The 21,824-nt window shown below is 44.1% G+C and overlaps 1 protein-coding gene across 1 annotated transcript in view; it reads right to left on the reverse strand.

Moving 5' to 3' along the window:
- The window catches only part of MYO15A (myosin XVA), a 140,949-nt gene that overhangs the window by 110,272 nt on the left and 8,853 nt on the right, over positions 1 to 21,824 (reverse strand). The window contains exons 8-12 of the mRNA XM_083154966.1: positions 19,352 to 19,465; positions 18,256 to 18,417; positions 3,703 to 3,816; positions 3,570 to 3,628; positions 2,303 to 2,426 (exon numbers count right to left, since the gene is read on the reverse strand). Coding sequence (XP_083011092.1) covers positions 2,303 to 2,426; positions 3,570 to 3,628; positions 3,703 to 3,816; positions 18,256 to 18,417; positions 19,352 to 19,465 — 573 coding nt within the window. The remainder of the gene's footprint in view (positions 1 to 2,302; positions 2,427 to 3,569; positions 3,629 to 3,702; positions 3,817 to 18,255; positions 18,418 to 19,351; positions 19,466 to 21,824) is intronic.

Genomic DNA, 21,824 nt, shown 5'->3' on the forward strand with positions numbered 1-21,824 from the left:
TCTCAGACAAGACGTGTCATCCATTCGCCACCACAGAGGGGCCAGGTGGTGGGAACCTTCCTCCAAAATTAGTCCATGAGCTGCAGTGCGCAGCACCGCCAGGTGAAGCACTTTCCTCCTCCAGTGGTGAATGTGGAGGGTGGGGGGTGCCAAGAGGCATCTTGGAAAAAATTCCCAGTACACATTTGGAAAGGGGATATGACCATGCCCACTTTACGTGTGGCCACGCCCAATTTAAAGGTGACCACACCCACTTTACATGTGGCCACGCCCCTTCCCGTATGTGTACCCATTTCTGCCCTACAAATGTTGGAGGGTATGATATAATTGCACTACATATTTGTATTACTATAGCAGATTTATTAACTAGTTCGAGTTAAATGGCAAAAGTTCCTCAGGGAAAGATATGGGCACAACCAGTAATATGGTAAAAACCACTGTAATTAATAAGTACAGGGAAGATGAAATACCTAAGGTGACCCACTTTTTTACAATGAAAAGGAAAACACAAATAAATTGAAGAAAAAAATATCGTAAATTAAAGAGACAAGGATCAAACCGAAATAGACTATCAGGGTGGGAACTAGCGACTCGTAGGCCCAGGTGCGAGCATATGCATTGGGACCCCAGCATCCCATACCTCCCAACTTCTAATCCACATCAGGAGGGACATTACCGCGTGCCCCAAATGTGGGGGTGTGGCCTGGCATCAAGGGAGCATGGCTTACAATCCCAGGCAGTGAAAAATAAAAGCCAACCCCATTTTGTACATCCCCATTTAAAACATTTTTACCCATATCAGCACTGACATCCCCCCCCCACCACTTCCCCATTCTCTGCTGCCCCATCTCCAATATGTTCAATGTGTCATGTGCAGTGTCTTACCTCCTCCCAGCCCAGACAGGGCCTTGGCTGGGAGTGCTGCGCAGCTAGCTGGGGTCTGGGCTGAGAGCCCAGGGTGGTGCTGCTGCGGGCAGGTTGGTGTCCGCAGCAGCTCCCACGTGGCTTCTGCGCATGTGCACAAGCAGGGGCGGGCTGGGCCGGGGGGCAGGGTGCCATGTGCCCCGCAGGCCGCTTACCCAGCCAGTTGCTGCGGGCCGCGCACCTCCTCCAGCTCTCCTGCGCTGGCCGCGGCTTCCAGAACATGGCCGCGGCCACAGGAAAATGGCCGCCGCCCCCCTGCACTGAGGACATGTCCTCAGTGCAGGAGGCCGGTGGCCATTTTCCTGTAGCCGCGGCTGTGTTCTGGCATGGAAATAAGGGCTGCAGGATGCACCGGACTGGGATGTGGGCAGGAGGGACATGTACTGCACTCTCCCCCGCCCCCCCCCCTCCCCAAGCAGCAGACGAGAGACAGCAACAATGGTGAGTTGCTGCTGGCAAATTCTGGCACTGTGGGGCATATGTGTTTCTGGCACTGTGGGGGCATGTGTGTATTTGGCACTGTGGGGGAATATCTGGCACTGTGGGGGCATATGTGTATCTGGCACTGTGGGGGCATATCTGGCACTGTGGGGGCATATGTGTCTCTGGCACTGTGGGGGAATATCTGGCACTGTGGGGGCATATTTGTCTCTGGCACTGTGGGGGCATTTCTGGCACTGTGGGGGCATATGTGCCTCTGGCACTGTGGGGGCATTTCTGGCACTGTGGGGGCATATGTGTATCTGGCACTGTGGGGGCATATGTGCCTCTGGCACTGTGGGGGCATTTCTGGCACTGTGGGGGCATATGTGTATCTGGCACTGTGGGGGCATATGTTTCTCTGGCACTTTGTGGGAAAATCTGGCACTGTGGGGGCATATGTGTCTCTGGCACTGTGGGGGCATATGTGTATTTTGGCACTGTGGCGGAATATCTGGCAGTGTGGTGGCAAATCTGGCACTGTGGACATCACATTGGGCATCACGGTATGGGGCGTAATGGGCATTACGGTGTGGGGATCATTGGGTAATTGCCAACACAGTATGGAGTGTAATGGGCATCAAGGGTGCGCACAAGCATTCCGTCTTCCAGAAAGTAAGGGGGGGGGGTATGGGCCAGTGCTCTGGACTTGCCCCCTAGGCTAAAAGTTGCCAGCCAGCCCCTGTGCACAAGCTACTGTTTGAGCCTGAGAAAGAAACAGCACTGCACAATGGGAGAGGTCTGATCGCAGAAGCCGCCACTGCCGCAATATTATTGATGGCAATACAGGGGGAAACTTTTAAAAGGAGGACAGGACTTACAAAAGAAGGACTGTCCTCCCTAAAGGAGGCCGGTTGGTCACCTTAATATAACACATACAGTAATATTATTATCTCACCTCAAAGCCATAAATATCCAGTATTGCAATGGACAGGGCATCCTGCTTGGGGTACACCAGCTTGTTTATCCGGTCTGTGAGCCAGCTGAACAGCAGCGAGTATAAAATCTTGGCAATTGCATCTCTGGAATACACAGTAATAGCATCTGACTGACCGCCAATGGGGTAATGTGGGATTTTCTGTAGACAACCTACTGCTCCATTTCATCCAGTGATTTATTATCCGGCGTTACTAATAACACTGTGTTCATCTATTTATGTGTATCAGATATAATCACATGTACTAACCATAATATCATTACCTGAGCATGTCTGTGCTACCAGTCATATGCTAGGCTGGAAATGGTATGTGAAGAGTAAGACTGGTCGTACACTAACAATCAGCATTCTAGTGGCTGAATCTGCTGGAAACTGGACAGTTGGTCCATCCAATTAGCAGGATTCATTATTTGTTATTTATTTGATGAGAGTAGATGACAATAAGGAAGATAAGCAAACAATTAGTAATGCAATGGAATAGGGCCATGATTCTGGTTGACTCGCTAAGTCCCAGTGTGCCCGCCCCGCCAAATCGCCACCGCAATAACCTAACCCTCCCTGCCGCCACCGTATCCCCCACAACCATGTGAGGGAATGTGTTACGTGAATGCCCAGCATTTGCATGGGAACGTCCATGAAACGCTGGGCATTCCCATGGCCCATCATCGCCAGCGCCCCCGTCCACCCCGTCCAGTACTGGTACCTATATTTAACTGTATACTAATACACATAGGGGGAGATAAAGTACCAGCCAATCAGCTTCTCTCATATTACAAACACAGGGGCCTATTCACCAAACCTTGGAAAGCGACCGAACAATCAACTCCTAACTGTCATTTTTCAAACACTCCTGTAACATGTCAGTTTGACTGTTTAACCGTCTCCCCTTTATTTCTCTCGAAGGCTTAATACAGCCTATAAAATGACGGTGAGAAACAGATTGGTTACAATTACCAACAAGCCAGGTCCAAACTAAGGGCCCGATTCTGGATGGATCGGTAAGCTGTAAACATTGCAGCTCACGAGCGCCTGAGACGTCGCCCACTGTCTGTCCAAATGCCTGTCTACTTTATCTCTCTCCAATTCTCGGTACATAGACCCAAAGCAATGATACACCTCCCCCATACTCTAAATGTACTCCTGGGCCCAACAAGAACCATTGTCTTGATAACTTTTATACTCCTGTTAAAGTCACCTTGGAGCTGACCCTATTACACATAAGACTTACCTGGCATCAACAGCGCTATCCACCGTCAGCGGAGTTAAGATCTTTTCTCTCATTGTTTCCTATGGAACCAAAGAAAAATATTTGTCTCCGTCCCAGCATTCCCTCTGTGTGTTCTCTCCAGTCATACACTTACAGTCACTTTGTAGGTGATGGCTTTTTGGAGTCCCTCGTGGGATATTTGTAGTAGCTCAGACACCACCCGGATCTCACTTGCGCTCACCACGGACGCCACCTCCTGGGACTCTGTCTGCAAAAGTAGGGCACCTCAGTGCATACAGGGGTCACGTGTTTTATCTAAAGCAGGCATGTGCAAACTGTGGCCCTCCAGCTGTTGCGAAACTACACATCCCAGCATGCATTGCCACAGTTTTAACATTCCCTAATAGCAAAATTGTGGAGGGCCGCAGTTTGGACATGCCTGTTCTAGAAGATAATAGATAGTTAATAGATAGTATCTGATTGGTTGCCCATAGCAACATCACATTTGAAATACAACTCTCTACTTAGTAAATTTCCCCCAGCATCTCTAAAGTTGTGTGGATTTGTCACTTATGAATTACTTCCTCTGCCTCCGACACTATAGTACAGCGCCATGCCTACTCAAATAACAATAGGGTATGGGTCATTGTGTCAACAACATTTAGGTTGACATGCACTGGGTCGGCAACTGAAGGTCGACCTGACTTAGGTTGACACATGAAATAGGTTGACGTGGCTAAGGTTGACAGGGTTGAACGGTCAACACAAGCATTAGGTTAACAATGGGAAGGTTGACAGTCAAAACGTCGACATCAATTTTTTGTACCGAATGTCAACACAGTCCACATGGACACCGTCAGGTGAAATACCACCTGTGGGCACATGTTGGCTACAATAAAACAACTTTTTGACTGTCGACCTTCCCATTGTCAACCTAATGCTTGTGTCAACCTTCCAACCCTGTCGACCATAGCCATGTTGAACTATTTGAAGTGTCCACCGAAGTCTTGTTGACCTTCAGTTGTCGACTCAGTGCATGTCAACCTAAATGGGGTCGACTTACAGTAGTGTCCTATCCCATTACATTAACCTTCACTATAAGCTACCCAGGGTAATCCTAGGATGTGGAACTCAAGGGCAGAAAACAACCAACAACCTCAGGACTCAAGGGCAAAATAAAATAAAAAAAAGTAGAATAGAATTTTATACAGTAATAACAAAATTGGACTTAAATTGACCCCAGAGCATACAAGTACCTCCGACCAGGCATGTCCAAACTATGGCCCTCCAGCTGTTGAGAAACTACAAGTCCCAGCATGCCTTGACACAGTTTTGCTGTAGTATCACCACAGCTGGAGGGCCACAGTTTATACATGCCTGCCTTAGACTAATCCTGAATGTATCATACATGATGGCTCGTTTATATGACAACCTTCACAAGCAAAATCCATCAAGGGATATTGAGGATATAAAATTAAATCAATTAACCCACTAAAAGATAATATGCTTTAAAACTTAACACTGATTACTAACTTCAAGTCACTCCTTCCTGCAGTGTACAATGTGGGTTTGTAATTCTTGTTTTTGTGAATCGGAGAAGTTTGGCTAATGCCGCTGTTGAATATGTCATCAATATACCTGTTCCTCCCTGTATAGGGTCCTGTTCCCGGCAGACATGGAGTATTGTGGCCCTTGTACTTGTGGCCCCATGTAGTTTATATTTACCAGAATCCATAGTACTATTCTAAATTCAACATAGGCGGAGGGATAATGCCACAGGATGACTTCCGGTGGGCGGACCAAGCATACGGCCGCATTCTCAGGTTGCTCCTAGCTCCGATCTGGCCAGCGGGCAGCAGCCAGATTTCCAGCGGAGACAACCCCCCAGTGTGTGGGGACTCGGAGAGAGCCTGACCCCCCCGGAATCAAGGCGCTCACAGCAGCAGCGCCAGGGAAACCAACACCACTCCCAGCCTAACCTGTGTAGCCCAGCAGAACCCCGCTTACCTATCCGGCGGCAGACAGGGGGAAACGAAGGGCTGCACATACCAGGACGCCGGAAGCGGATGTGAGGTGGTGGTGATCGCGGCACCCGGCACCCGGCACCCGGCTTCCGGACGGGCGGACACACGCTCCGGAGACAGCGGCACACAGCCAGTGCCCAGAAACAGGCGAGCCCAGTTGGAGAGGCGAACAAGGGTGAGCAGAAACGCGGGAGCCCCGGCTGATACGCTGGGAAGCAACCGCTATTCCTCCCCCCCACCAGCCCTGCTGTGTATTTGGAACGCAGCACAGAAAAAGGGCCCTACTGAAGTAGAGAGGAGGCTGCGGGGGCGACCAGAGAAGGGCAGAAGAGAAAGCACAGTATACCAGATATTGCATTTTAGCACAGCCAGGCAGAGGAGAGGACGCCAGCAGGATACTGGGAGACCAGACATAAGGCAACCAGTACAAAAGGGATATTAACCCCTTCTCAAACCTACCTGGCTAAAAAGGACTATAAAGAAGTAAACCCACTCCCTAGGGTAAAACTGGAAAAACGAGACACTCAAAACCAACCCAAAACAGGGTAACAGCACAAAAACAAACAAATAAATAAAACTTTGTTGATCTGGAAAGAGTAGAGGACTGAGAACAAGCCCCATCTACCTGGATGAAATTGGCCAAAATACGGCATTGAGTGGAACACAGGGACTATATAAGACAACCTTATTAGTATACCCATGGATAAATACGTGGGGAAAGCCCAAAAGGGAGGAAAGGGGATTGCAGCAGCAAAATTAAAAGACAGTAAGAACAAAGTCCAATCCTATATTAGTCCATCTACATCTTTGCTGGAGGAAAGCTCGCTAAGAGACCTAAACGAATCCCCACAACAAAGTACATCGGCGACCCTCAAAGCCCAGGAAATATCGGATATACTGGCGCCGTTACTGGACAACAAACTGGCAGGCCTTAAAAATGCCATAGACTCTGTGGCAATCCAACTCAAAGAGTATAACAGACGATTTGAGGAAGCAGAAAGAAGAATTGTGGCAGTGGAAGAAGAATTAGAGAAGGCAAAGATCACTATAGCAGCTCAAACAACATCCTTGACGGCGGTACAAGATAAACTGGAAGAGATGGAAAATCGAAACCGCAGGAATAATATACGCCTGATAGGCCTGCCAGAAACGGTGAAAAATAAGGACTTAATGGAGCTCGTTTCAGAATTGCTGCCAAAAGAACTCCAATGCATGCCAATAAACGGCCCTATGCAGGTAGAGAGAGCACACCGCATTGGCTCAGAACAACAATCAGACCGACGCAGGCCGCGTCCAGTAATTTTTAAACTTCTAAATTATACAGATAAAGTCAAGCTCATGGATGCATTTAGGAGAAATCGAGTTTTGGAATTCAAAGGAGAGAGATTATTGCTATTTCAAGACTTTTCACATCAAGTGGTGATGAAGAGGAAAGAGTTTACACCTATATGCAGTGCACTATATAATGCAGGAATTCGTTTTGCACTGTTGTACCCAGCAAAATTAAGAATCCAATATGACGGGAAGCAACACGTGTTCGATACAGCCGCATCAGCCCACTCCTTCACGACAACCGTAATCAATAGACAAACGGAAAATACAGGAAATATGGACTGATCATAGCGTGGACACGCAAGTATAACATTGCCTGATAAAGAGACATAATGAGAAAGCATAAAATGTATTGTATGAATGGTGGTGCTACCAAGCACACTTTATTGTTCTTTTTTTTTCTTCAGTTACTGATCATTTTAAGGGGATGGGTAAAGCAATTAAGTAAAACTGGTAAAAAGTTAAGGAGTAAAAAAATTCACCAACAATTAGAAGGGGTGTTGAAACACCCCCTTAATACACTTTTTAGAGGTTTGGGGGGAAGTCACGAGAATTTCTTTGGAGGGAACACCCCTCCGATTTATCAAATATGGGAAATATTAAGTAAGGGTCAATTAAAAATATACACATATAAGTTCACAAGGAACACACATTTAGAGTATTTATGTCACAATGATAAAAAAGGAACCAGTTTTCAATATATTCAGGTGGAGAATATGATAAAAGAAGGAGAGAGGAAGCTAAAGATAGAGAGATATCTAGATAGTAACACACAGAACTGGTCTAGCTCCCAACAACTTGAGGATCACTATTTAAAGACACTGGGATTTAGTATTGCACCACAGATACTTGCAGGGGTTAAAGTGAGGGGGAACTGGGTGGAACTGAGGAATTATGTGTAAAAGGGGAATTACTGTGTGACTTAATATGAATCAAGGGCACTACATGCAGTGTAATGTGTATACGATTGTGCTACCATGTATGGTGGATACATTATCCCTTTATGGGTGGTAGGGCACAATTCCCTAGCACTGTTCTCGGCTCTGCCTAATGGGGGGGGGGGGGTCGGTGTTAGGGGAGCGGAGTTCCACCACCTCTCCAGGACCACTTTAAGCCCTGGATACTTGTAAGCACAAAAGTAGCTAATGTTTTATTTTTTAGAAATGGTTACGTTTTTTTATTATATTATATGTATAACCACTATAAGTGGTGGAAGCACGTTCATTGCCTCCACCACACTCAGCCCAAAGAGCAGAACTCATAGCTCTGGGAAGAGCTTGTGAAATAGCCAAAGACAAGATTGTTAATATCTACACTGACTCTCAATATGCTTTTGGTATCCTACACAATTTTGGTGCTATTTGGAAATTGAGAAATTTCTTAACTTCTAATGGGTCTCCTATATCACATGCAGATGTAGTACAATACTTAATGAAAGTGGTACTGTTACCTAAAGAAATTGCGGTTATCAAATGCCAAGCTCATACTAGTCAGAAAGACCCTATTTCAGTAGGAAATGCTAAAGCAGATGAGATAGCAAAACAAGCAGCTAATATGGAACTAGAGAAAAGTACAAATGATGTAGACAATGACAATCATGCTTATATCCATATGTTTACACCTGTGACTGTTGACAAATTGGTTAACCTGTATCAATCTTGTACTAATCAGGAAATGTCTTCTTGGAAAATGAAGGGATGCCGGCCAGATGACTCAGGCATCTGGAGAGATGACAAGGGAAGACCAGTGGCTCCTAAGGCGATCCTGCCAGCCTTAGCTGAAGCAGCTCATGGCTTGACCCATTTGGGAAGAGATGGTATGGTAAGGACCCTTCGGGCCTACTGGTTCGCTCCTGGTTTTCATTCCTATGCAGGAAAGAAGGCCAGGGAGTGTATTACCTGTCTGAGGAAGAATCCAGGTAAACCTGTCCCGGCTCCTATTGCTCATATTCCATCCACAACTGGACCCTTCCAGAGAATACAGATTGATTTCATACAACTTCCACCATGTAGAAATTTCAAGTATGTCTTAACTGTGATTGATAATTTCAGTGGTTGGGTTGAAGGGTACCCAGCTGTGTCATGCACTGCTAGTTTCACAGCAAAGAAAATTGTGCAAGAATTTGTAACCAGATATGGTATACCAAACACCATAGAATCAGATCAGGGAACACATTTTACAGGGAAAGTGTTCCAAGACATGTGTAGGTTAATGGGGATAGAGTCCAAACTTCACTGTCCGTATCGACCGCAGGCGAGTGCCAAGATTGAACGAGTTAACTTTACAATCAAGAGTAAAATATCCAAGGTCATGGAGGAAACAGGTTTAACATGGGTTGATGCACTCCCAATAGCATTACACAGAATCAGAGTTACTCCCAGGGCTCCCTTGAATCTGTCCCCATACGAGACTTTGTTTGGAAAATGCCCCAATATGATGTTAAGCCCAGAAGAAGATCATTCAACTGTTCATGATTTAACCACCAAGTATGTAATTGCACTCACCAAGCAGCTTCAACAAATTCAGAATGGTATCATATTGACACAAGCTAAGCAAAATGATGAGAAGAACTGTCATGACATTAAACCAGGTGCACTCATAATGATCCGAAATTTTTTACGTTCAGGTTCCCTTGTAGATCGGTGGGAAGGTCCGTACCAGGTGTTACTCACAACACCCACAGCTGTCAAAGTTGCTGAGAGACCGACGTGGATACACGCATCCCATTGCAAGAAAGTAAAGGAACCAGACGCAGAACCTGTTGCCTCGGAGAAGACAAGTACCGAGAAGGCCAGCCAGGGAGAAGATATCCCAGAAAATTTGGCTACAGACCTAAGAGAACTGTATAAACAAGTGTAACTGCCTCAGAGAGGAACTCTACACAAAAGTGAAACAAGGAACGTTCAAGTAAGTCCTGGTTTGGTAAGAATGATGGAGGAAGAGATTGTGTATGATGGACAAACTGCCCTCTTGGCACCAAGCCAGGTGAAGAGGAAGAAACCTGGGAAAAGTATATGTGATTCGTTTGCCTCATCAGCCGCCCTCGTGGTGATACTATGGTTAACCGCACTATTGACTTACTATATCATTTACAGAATGCAGGAAGCTGGAGGCCCGGACGGAGTCTTTGGTGCTGGAAATGAAGGAGAAACATCCCCTAATGACCAGTTTCTGGTGACCACTGGATATAGTCAAAATAGTCAGGATATTAGTAGTCCCATAAGAAATAAGAGAGAAATACAGGAGGAATTTGGAGAAGACTATGATGAGTCATCATATAAGTGTAAAGGATTATCCCCAATAGGTTTTTGTATATGTAAATATTGTGGTAGAAACCCAGAAGAAAGGTGTATTAAATGGTGTTATGATGACCAATACCCCCCACTAAATGAAAGGAATAAAAGAAATCCAATGGAAGGGAAAGATTGTTATAGGATGAGTAATGTCTTCAGGTGTATTTGCAGGAATTGTGGAAAAGTGCCAAGTAATCATTGTATTGTTTGGTGTTATGAGGTGGATGGAGAGGAAGGTGGAAATAATACAGAATCAGTGTTACGAATAAGAGAAGGTATGATACCAAATAATCCCCCCACACAGAGCAGTCCACAACCAAAGGATAATCCATATTATGATGACTTAATATATGATCATCCTGCGGGAAGAGCTAAAGAGTATGGTAAGAACACATTTGTGGAATTAGCCACCACAGCTGCAAATAGTGATGCCTTCTGTGTAGTACCCCCCATGCATGTGGGTGAAGCCTATAAGACATGTTTTATATGTATCCCTTTAACTATAAAAGAAGTAATTAAAATGAGTGAGGTAGAAGGGATTAATCTGTCATTTAAAGATATCCCATACATGTACCTAGGGTCTGCAAACACAGAAAACAGTCCCATCAAGTACCATAACATGAAATACAAATTAGGTATTCAACACAGCCATTTTGAAAAGAATTGTTGGAATATATCAAGCGGATTGAGCAGTGACTCATTCCTCGGAAGGACTTCCAAGTGTGTGATGTATGCCAATGTAACCACGGTCTATCAAGATCTGTACATGCAAAAAGGTATATTTTTTGTTTGTGGAGATGTGGCCTACTCTTATATTCCAGCAAATTCTACAGGTACTTGTTATGTGGGAAGACTGACATTCATAGCTGCACATGCTAACATAACAAATGTAATGAACCATACCCGTCACAAGAGATCATTAAAGCCAAACTGCAGATCCGATTTATCTCTTCTAAGTGCTGCCCAATACATATCGCTTACAGTATCATTAGTAGGAGTCCCAGGTTTAAGTCTGTATAATACAAGGGTAATAAACAGTATCGCGTGTGGATTAGCCAAAACCATAAATGCTACCAGTTTGGCAATATCATTAATAAATGAAGAACTCAGAGATGTGAGGGACGGGGTACTTCAGAACCGAGTTGCTATTGATTACTTATTACTTAAAGCAGGAAGTGGGTGTGAACAATTTAAAGGAATGTGTTGTTTTAACATTACTGATAATTATAACCCAATTGAAAGAAAAGTTAAGGTGTTACAAGAAATCCAACAAAAGCTAACCCAGGGAAAAGAATGGATGCCTTTTGCATGGTTAGGACAAACAATATCTCAATGGTTCAATCAAATATTACATGACATCATGGTTTTCATCTTTATCATATTCATTATCTTATGTGGCCTAAAATGCATACCCGCACTCTGTAGCCAAGTAAAGAAAATATCTGGTTCCGGAACCCAACGTTCAGCCACAGTATTGATACTTACACCTACTACATATACCCCAATATGTACAGAACCTGTCACATATGCTCCAATATGTGCTGATTGTACCCCTATAGAGGCAAACTATAAGTAAATGTTTTCTTAAGTAAATACGTCCAGTAATTCCGACATAATTATTCCTTTATAAGCTTGCCACACAATAGGATATGCGTACTATTGCTATCGCTTACAATATATTGCATAAAACAATTTTTTTCCTCTGATTAAGGTTTAGAAATATATTTTATTCATAAGATTAGTTTGTTAATTAGGAAATTAACACATGGTGGAATGATAAAGTAAAATAAAATATATGTTATAGAATCTATAAAGTAGGATTAGTGTGAATCAAATTCTTTCAAATGAACAAGATGGAAGCTTTCTTTCAGAGATAGTTTAGCAGTGTCATCAGAAAAGCAAAAAAGGACTTTAGGTTGTTTTTTCTAAGTTGAGCTAGAATCATACGATATTAAGCAAAGATACCTTTAGTCATGACCTAGAACGTACTGACCGATATAAGGTTATACTAACAGTGTGTTTATTTGCTTAAAGGGGTAGAAGAACTTTCTCTTGTGGACTATGTACGAATAACGCATGATTTTGGTTATGTAATTCTACCCACCATCCATGGTCTATACTGCCCCTCCAGGAGACTCAGATGCTATTACAACCAGAGAACAACTATCTGGGATCCAATCAGCAAGTGACGTTTGGACCAATCAATTGTCGACGTTTGGAGAACTATAATGATTTATGAAAGACCAGCCCCATTAACATTATTTAATTATATTCCCCCTATGTTATGCTTGTATACACCCCTTAGTGAAATTAAGATACTCCTTGTTTGTCAATTATTAAAGATTGTATTACTCAGCTTTTATCCTGTATATAAGGAAGCTGATTGTTGGCCTAAAGCCAGATATTGAATGATATATCGGTACTTATGTAGTATCTGGGCTGCCGATTTTTTGATTGTATGCCTTAAGTTAAGGCATACAATCAGATGCGATGCGATGCGATATCGCATCGCATCGCATACGATGCGATGCGATGCGATGCGATGACCCGATTTTTCCATAGGATTCAATGTTAAAATGGACTGAGTCCATTTTAACATGGAATTCAATGGGAAAAAGGGGTCCTTTTCATACCCCTACTATCCAAGTGGGCATGGAGTTGGATATAAACCTGTGGCGAGCGTAGCGAGCCACCGAGCCCGAAGCGTGGCGAGCGAAGCGAGCCCCGCGAGGGGACGGTATTCTGTGTCCCCTCGCGGGGCTCGCTACGCTCGCCACGCTTCGGGCTCGGTGGCTCGCTACGCTCGCCACAGGTTTATATCCAACTCCATGCCCACTTGGATAGTAGGGGTATGAAAAGGACCCCTTTTTCCCATTGAATTCCATGTTAAAATGGACTCAGTCCATTTTAACATTGAATCCTATGGAAAAATCGGGTCCATCGCATCGCATCGCATCGCATGCGATTTGGTCGGGTGCGATGCGATGCGATGGACCCGATTTCAAAATCGGCAGCCCAGTTACTACATAAGTACCGATATATCTCTAAGTACTTATATCTAATAAATACACGTTATCATTGGATTGACTCGAGGGTCTTTTTGAAGGACTTCTTCAAGCTCCTAAGAAAATTAAAGGGTTATTCGTGGAAAATTGGGCAATGTTATATGCTATACTTATTATGGGTTAAACTGTTGATGAAAAATTATAAAAAGCAAAAAAGGATGAGAGATGCCACTAAGGGCCCACAGGGGTGCTTTATTTTCTGGGTATTACCTTATCCAGGGGGGCGGGGACAACACCCAGGGATGGTGATGGGGGAGCCTGAGAGGGGCACTAGACCCAATCAAAAAGAGGGGGGAGAAGGGAAGCTGCAATTAAGAGTAGCCTCCCAGACCCCAACTCACTACCAGAGGGCGTTAAGGTACATCAGCGAATTTCAGGCAGCTGGTAGCCTAAATAGCAGGTATGCTGGGTTAGTAATCGATTATAACTCAGGGTGGGACTTTCAGACCACACAGCAGGCTTATCTAAAGACAGAAACAGCACAATTTTTTTATGATTATATCCCTTTCAGTTATAAAAATGACCCTCTAGGACCGGACGGGACAACAGGACGTGATACAGGGCACCCGAGGAAGGTTAAAAAGTGCCAGGGGGGCTCTATGGCACTAGAGGAATTTAGTGAGACGCCAGGTTGGGAAAAGGAATGACAGCTAGGGAAAATACAGGAGGAGCTCGGGAAAGTATAAAATTCCTGTCATGGAATATAGAAGGTCTTAACTCCCCATTAAAAAATAAGAAAATACTTCAGCACTTAAAAAGGCTTAAACCCGACATAGCAGTACTACAAGAGACCCACTGGAGGAAGGGGGATTTGAATACATTTAGAGACAACTGGTTTACGGACATCGTACAGGCTGCATATACCTCTAAGCAGAGAGGAGTACTGATTATAGTCAATAAATCTCTACACTACAACATCTTAGATAAACTAGAGGACCCAGAGGGTAGATTCCTCCTTTTAAAAATAAAACTAGAAGGAGAATTATACACCATAGTTACAGTATATGCCCCCACAGGACCCAATACAGTTTTTTTCACCAAACTATATATGTTCAAATACAGGAGTGGGCGGAGGGACATATCATAATGGGAGGGGACTTTAATACAACGGTAAACCAAAGTTTGGATAAATCCGACAATATTAAGAATAAACCTCCCCCCCCCGGCTCTATCGTTAATAATGGAATCATTACATCTTAGTGACCCTTGGAGATTCCAACACCCAGTTGACAAGGAATTCACATTCTATTCCCACCCGCATCATACCTCGTCTAGAATCGACTTCTGGCTGATTCCAAATACGCTCCTAAGCAGGGTCAGACATACAAAAATCGAAAACATAGTTGTTACAGACCATGCCCCCACATGGTTCACTTTGTCTCTTTTAACCCCTAGGTCCTATGCATTTAATTGGAGATTCCCCACATATCTAAAGGAATCCTCAGATTTTAAGGCCTATCTAGAATGCCAGTTTTTAAACTATGCAGAAGACAATAAGCAACATATAGAAGATGCAAACTTGTTTTGGGCCACATCCAAGCCCGTTATACGAGGAAACATTATTTCATATGTGGCAACCAAACGTAAACAACTAAACAAAAAATTAGAGGAACTTAGTAGAGAAGTCTCTAACACATATTCATCAATGGTGGTTAACAATACCCCAGAATCTCGTAAAGAATATTTAGAGACAAAAGTATTATATGACGCACTCTGTACAGAAAAGGCACAATATAGCCTAGATCACCAAAAAAATCAATACTTCAGGGGAGGGAATAAAGCGGGTAAATTGCTAGCATCTTTAGTAAGAAGTAAACGCCCAACAACACACATACCTAAAATTATAACAGGAGCACAACAATTGAATACAACACCTGATATTGCTAAATCCTTTTTAAAATACTACTCCCAGCTATATGAAGCACCATTAGATAATCCCTCCCTAGGAATGAACTTTATTAGAAGAGCTAAAGCCCCGAAACTATCAAACGCTGAAAGTATAGATCTAGCAAGACCCATATCGGAATTAGAAATTAGAGAGCGTATTGGGAAATTAGCCGGAGGTAAAGCCCCTGGCCCCGATGGGCTGAGTGCAGAGTACTATAAAATGCTGACACCTCACCTGCTACCACATCTTGAGTCTCTATTTAACTCCATACTAGAGGGAAAGACACCATACAAAGAATTTAATAAGGCAAGAATTATTTTAATACCCAAAGCGGGGAAAGATCCTACCAAACTAGCCTCCTACCGCCCGATATCTTTATTAAATCAGGATTTTAAGATATTGACGGCCATTATGGCGGAACGACTGCAACAAGTGTTACCTAAACTTCTTCATACATCACAATCAGGATTTATACGTGGCAAGTCGTCGGTTCATAATGTCCGTCAAGCAATAGCAGCAATAATTCAAGCAGAACAGAACCCTGAAGGGAACTCAATAATAATTAGCTGTGATGCAGACAAAGCATTCGACCGTGTGTCCTGGTCCCACCTGCTTAGAGTGTTCCACTCCCAGAATTTGGGAGTGGGGTTTACTACCTTTTTTCGAAAAATGTACTCAGCACCCACGGCCTTTATAACAATTAATGGGGTAAATACAGCGGAATTTACCCTTTCCCGAGGTACCAGGCAAGGCTGTCCACTATCCCCCCTGCTGTTTGATCTGGGGATAGATTCCCTGATAAGATGCTTCTACCTAGACAATACATGGAAGGGACTCCAGATCGGACAGGAAACACTGAAGATATTGGCATATGCCGATGACCTCTTATTATACTGTACGAACCCACAGAAGGAAATTCCAGGCATAATGCAAATATTATCAGAATTTGAACAAGCATCTGGTTTTAAGATAAATAAAACAAAAACCAAGGCCCTGGCACTCCATATAAAAGCAAAACAGGGCTGGTCAGAGAACTTCCCCTTTACATGGGCCTCAGCCCTGACATATCTGGGCATTAGTCTATCAAAAAATACACTAGAGATATATGATAGCAATTATTACCCCATTATAACACGCATTCTGAGAGATTTCAAATCCTGGAGATGTCTCCCACTATCCTATATTGGAAGATGCCATTTAGTAAAAATGGTAGCATTTCCACGTTTACTATACTACATACAAATGCTACCATACATTTTAAAGGAAGCAGATATAAAAACACTAAACACAGCAATCAGCACCTTTATATGGGCGGGGAAAAAACCACGGATATCCATGTACAAGCTAAGTCAAACAACCAACTTAGGGGGAATAAATCTTCCATGCATACGCAGCTATGTGCTAGCTGCAAATTACAGATATGCAATTGATTGGATAAATAATACAGACAACTATGCTAATGTTTCATTAGAACAGGCATTCTGCCCTGATATCCCACTTAATAACTTGTTACATATGAGACCGTCAAAATTTCCAACTAAGGTGCTGGATAATCCCCTATTGACAGCCACCTGCAGGGCATGGAGAATGGCCCGGTCCAGGCAGGGACTGTCCCCCCACAAATCAATATTCCTATCAGTTCATTATAACATAGCTACACAAGAACCCTTGATTCAGAATAAGAAAATAGCTCAGGAATGGAGGAGGGGAGGTATTGGATCAATAATGGATGTCATAGGAGAGAAAGACATTTCAATACTATCATACGAACAGATAAAAGGAAAGTTTAGTAACTTAAATATCCCCAGTTTCCAATACCTGCAAATGAGAAGTTATGTAGATGACAAAAAGATAAGACCAACAATTAAGGATATAATGGAAGAACTGGAAATAATGACACGCAATGCCAAAAATAAAAAATGTACAACGTCGGCATTATATGCACAGATTAAACGGCAAATTCAGGTAGACAGCCTACAGACAGGGCTGGCAAGGTGGAAAGAAGATCTGCCAGAAGTGACCGTTCAATCTGTGCTTACAGCATTCACTCGCATAAATAAAAATTTAGTAGGATCGTCCTATATAGAAATGCAGTATAAATTATTGCACAGAGCATATTATACACCCAACAGGAGATTTCAGATGGGAGCATCAACGGATGCAAATTGTTTTAAATGTTCAACCCCGTGGGCAAACTTGATACACTGCATGTGGAGTTGTGAGGAGGTACACAGTTTTTGGGAAACAGTAAGGGAATATGTACAAAATAGTTACAACATTAAAATACCCCTCACCCCAGAATGGGCCCTGTGGGACATTGACCTAAACTGCAGGCAAACTGGACTCTTGCAAGGGCAACGTATATTTATAGCCAAAATAGCTGCAGCCACAAGGAAGACAATACTCTCACAGTGGATACATAAAAATTCACTAACAATAGCAATATTAATCCCCAGAATAATACATTTGTTCCAGATGGACTGGATAGAAATGGTCAAGAACAAGGACAAAAAAATAAAAAAATTCTTTGATATATGGCTGCCGCATGTTAAAACACTGTCCCTCCACACAAGAAACACAATAAAAAAAGCTATTTCATCAACAACATGGTATAATACAGAGCTGCTTGCAAGGGGAAAGGAACCGTTCTGAGCTAACATAACACACAAAGGGAATAACTAATGGGAGGGCTAAGGTTTATATAGGAAGCCAGGAAAAAAAAAAAAAAAGGGGTGCTAGGAAAAATGTATGGTTTAAGTGAGATAATAGAAATAACATAGGTGACCATAAAGAAAAACACCTCTCGTTCTTTTTGCATATTTGGTGTAACAAAAAAAATTGAAAAGTTATATGTGAAATATGAACTCTTAAATTATCTTTCTCTCTGCAAATGTTCTGTGATAATATTTAATGTAAATGTTTTGTGATAATATTTAATGTAAATGTTTTTGTGATAATACTTAATAAAAGTTAAAAAAAAAAAAAAAAAAAACATTGGCGGAGTACAGAATTGGGAAATACAATTGTGACACACGTTGGTGCCATATTATATAATAAAACCGATTCTCAAACCATTTCATATACTTTTATCCCTTGTTGCCTCACCTCATACTTCTCAAAGTAGACATTGCCCAAGTGCAGGATGGAAGAGAGAATGCGGAAGATGCTGTCCTGGTCCTCAAGGGTGAAGCTGAGGGACTCCATGGCATTTAGGAGCCTTCGGAAATCTTCGGCATCGCTTTTAGAAGGAATCTCACAGTTACCTCCCTAGATATAGAGACAGTTCAACATTTGGCACGTAAGGTAGCACAGGTCACTAGCTTATCTGTATAGCTGAATGGCAAATATTCAAGCTCATTAATATCATATGGTCCAGAGGTTCATTTAAATTGTGTATAACATTTCGGGGTAGGAGGTGCCGTGAGCAGCAAATTGTTTGCTGTGGAACATAGCCCTTGTTGATAAGGAGTGTGTGTGGGCCACAAAGAGGTGGGGTTATTATTCCATGGGCGATGAGGTGGAGGCGGACCAATGTCATAGAGATCTATTACCACTAAGGGAAGGTGTGGTTATGTCATTGGGGCATCTATTACTGCTGAATATTCTATATCCACATGGAAAGGGAGGAGGCCCTTTGGGTAATAAAGAGGGAGGTGCTAGTTGCCTTAAACTGTAGAGAGATCACACTGGTTACATACCTCCAAACATGACCTATTCCAGGAGGGACAAAGTGCTCTGCTCCTGGACTTCCATGCCAGTGGCAGTTGCAGAGGTGGGACTGCACCACTGTCCAAAATTTAAATAGGGGAGCCACACCTGCCAGTGAGTCCTGGACTGTGGTGTTTGGGTGGCAGTTGGTGGGGCTTCCCTATCTGAATTTTGGACTGTGCTGTAGCCCTGCATCTGCCACTGGCATGGAAGTCCAGGAACAGAGCATCCTGGAATGGGTCATGTTGGTAGGTATGGGTATAGATCAATTCTCTTCTCTTTTTGGCAGATACTGTAGCCTCCAGGACTTTTATAGTGGCAACTCATAATACTTGACATAACAAAACTGAATAGTGCGCACTCATGTATTTCACTCTCCCCATTACAGATGGTACAAGTACTGGCCAAAGAGGCTCATCTCTTCAAATGTTACATAATGATAAATTAAAGAGCAGGTAACACAACATTTACAGCACAGGAGGCATCATCTCACCTGGTTCAGGTAGTAATACGTTTCGGCGTCCTGAAGGTAGAATATCTGCTTCTGCTGAGAGGGGAGACCAGCCAGCATCTCATAGAAAATGTGGTAATTCCTCTCATTTTTGGCCTAAAATTGGTGTCAGGGATAACAAATAATAACTCTTCTCAACTATATTTAAACATTTGAATTGAAAAAATATCTTGCAATTCTCGCCAATAAAAGGAAATCTAAACCAGGGCCGTCTTAACAGCAGTATGGGCCAATGGGCAAAGCAATGCAGTGGGGCCCTTACCCATTCTCCCCTCCAAGGGGTCGGGGGTGCTATCAGCAGCAGCTTTGATGTCCCACGGGTGGCAGGGGGTGCTCTATCTTCCACTCAACATGTAGGACCTGGAGCAGTAACTTCTGCTAATTACTCCTTTACTGCACAGGTGGCGGAAGGGTGAACACTAACGTGTGGAAGGGGGCCCTGAGCTGAATGAAGGGTCCCTTGTAAATGACTTCCAGGGAGGTAGGGGGTGTTTTATACCCAGGGGAGGGTTGGATAATGGAGTGGGCTTAATATTCATCATTTTCCGGTGGAAGGGCAGCTTGTTTGATTGCAGATATCGCCATTATCTGGAAATAGATTTCTTAGCCTTCAAAAGTATAAAAACCTAGAGTCCCAACTTTCAGGAGGTGCTGGGAACTTGGGGATCAGAGATCAGGAGCCAGAGCAATCCATTGACAAAAATATAAAACTGTACACCAGACGTTTGGAGCTGGAGCAGGGACCGGCTGCTGGAAGGCTGATATCTCTGGTTCTGGGTATGATAGAGACAAGTCGCTAGTGACAGAAAGGGAAGAGTCCCAGCTTTTGGAATATACTCTCAGAAAAACTCTAAATCAGAGAGAACCTGAGAAATATGACTGGGAATTGCAATTAACAGGTCGGATGTGGACTGCTGCTTCTGGTATCCTTGGAAAAAGGGGATCCTCAGCTATCAGCATAGGGCCATTATACACCTGGGGCCCCTGGGCAAGTGCCCATTAAGCCCATACAAAAAGACGGCCCTGTTCTAAACTAATCCTAATCTGTATTTAGAGCAAATACCCCCACCATGTTCTGTATCCACCCACATCCAGCACATGATGCAAATATTTACAAATAACAGGCACCACCTTCTTAGCCCACACATCCACACAGTGGCCCTTATTCAGGTCTGATTGCAGTACAAATTTGTTTGGAAAATGGACAAAACCATGTGCACTGCAGGTGGGGCAGAAGTAACGTGCAGAGAGAGTTAGATTTGTGTGGGGTGTGTTGAAACTGAAATTTAAATTGCAGTGTAAAAATAATTCAGCCAGTATTTACCCTGCACAGAAACAAAATAACTCACACAAATCTAACTCTCTCTGCACTGTTACATCTGCCCCACCTGCAGTGCACATGGTTTTGCCCTTTTTCCAAACAAATTTGTACTGCGATCAGATATGAATAAAGGCCAATGTTGAAATTGCGCAATAAAAGGGTTGATGCAGCACCTAACAAAACACAACAGAACACTAAAGACGACTCTGCTCACCCTGATTTTTGGGGAGGCTTCTACAATCTATGGGGTCAACCAGGGCAGCCGAGAGGGGGGGGAGCGGGTACTAATTACCCGGGCCCAGGCTTGCCGGAGGGGCCCTGGTCCGTCCCATCCCTTCCCCCTCCGTCCCTCCTGGGTAGCAACAGCAGCACACACTTCTACAGCATGTGCTGTGCTGACAGCAGGCTCAGCATGAGTGTCTCACTGACAGCGTGAGAGGTCATGCTGAGCCTGCTGTCAGCACAGCACATGCTGTAGGTGTGTGCTGCTGCTGATATTACCGTTTTTAGTTTTCTTGCACCCTCCTCTAAACATTTTGGGGGTGTGGCCTAAGTGTGGGAGGTGCCCACACCTACCACACTTAGGCCACGCCCCCAAATAGTTACCGGGGCCCGTCATTGCTCTCGGCTGCCCTGGGGTCAACTCAATTAGCTGCAAGTTGCGAGTTCAATTCGAAACTCACCTTGAACCAGGAAGAGGCCCTTATTCTGGTTGGTGCGGTCGAGCCGCATATGCGGCTCCGACCGCACCAGACGAATCCCCGCCTACAAGACGGATCGGCACGGCCGTCCGTACACGGACGGCTGCCGATCCGCATGAAAATGGCGGGGCGTACGCCTCCACCATGTTGGGAGCTGCCCCCTGCATTCGATGGTCGATGACCATCGAAGGCAGGGCCGCACGCTCCCCCCGCTCACGCAAGCTTAGAGCACACGGACAATCGTCCGTGTGAAAGCTTGTATTGGGGCGGGCAGCTGACATCCGGCGATGTCAGCTTTCCGCCCCCATCACTGGCGTCATAGCCTCATTACCATGCATACGCCCCGCGTTTGCATGGGAACGCCCATGAAACGCTGGGCGTATACATAGGGTAATGAGGCTATTAAGCCCCTCACACCCCTATACGCCCCCTT

The sequence above is a fragment of the Crinia signifera genome, chromosome 7 (assembly GCF_055691185.1).
Source record: "Crinia signifera chromosome 7, ASM5569118v1, whole genome shotgun sequence".
Classification (NCBI taxonomy): domain Eukaryota; kingdom Metazoa; phylum Chordata; class Amphibia; order Anura; family Myobatrachidae; genus Crinia; species Crinia signifera.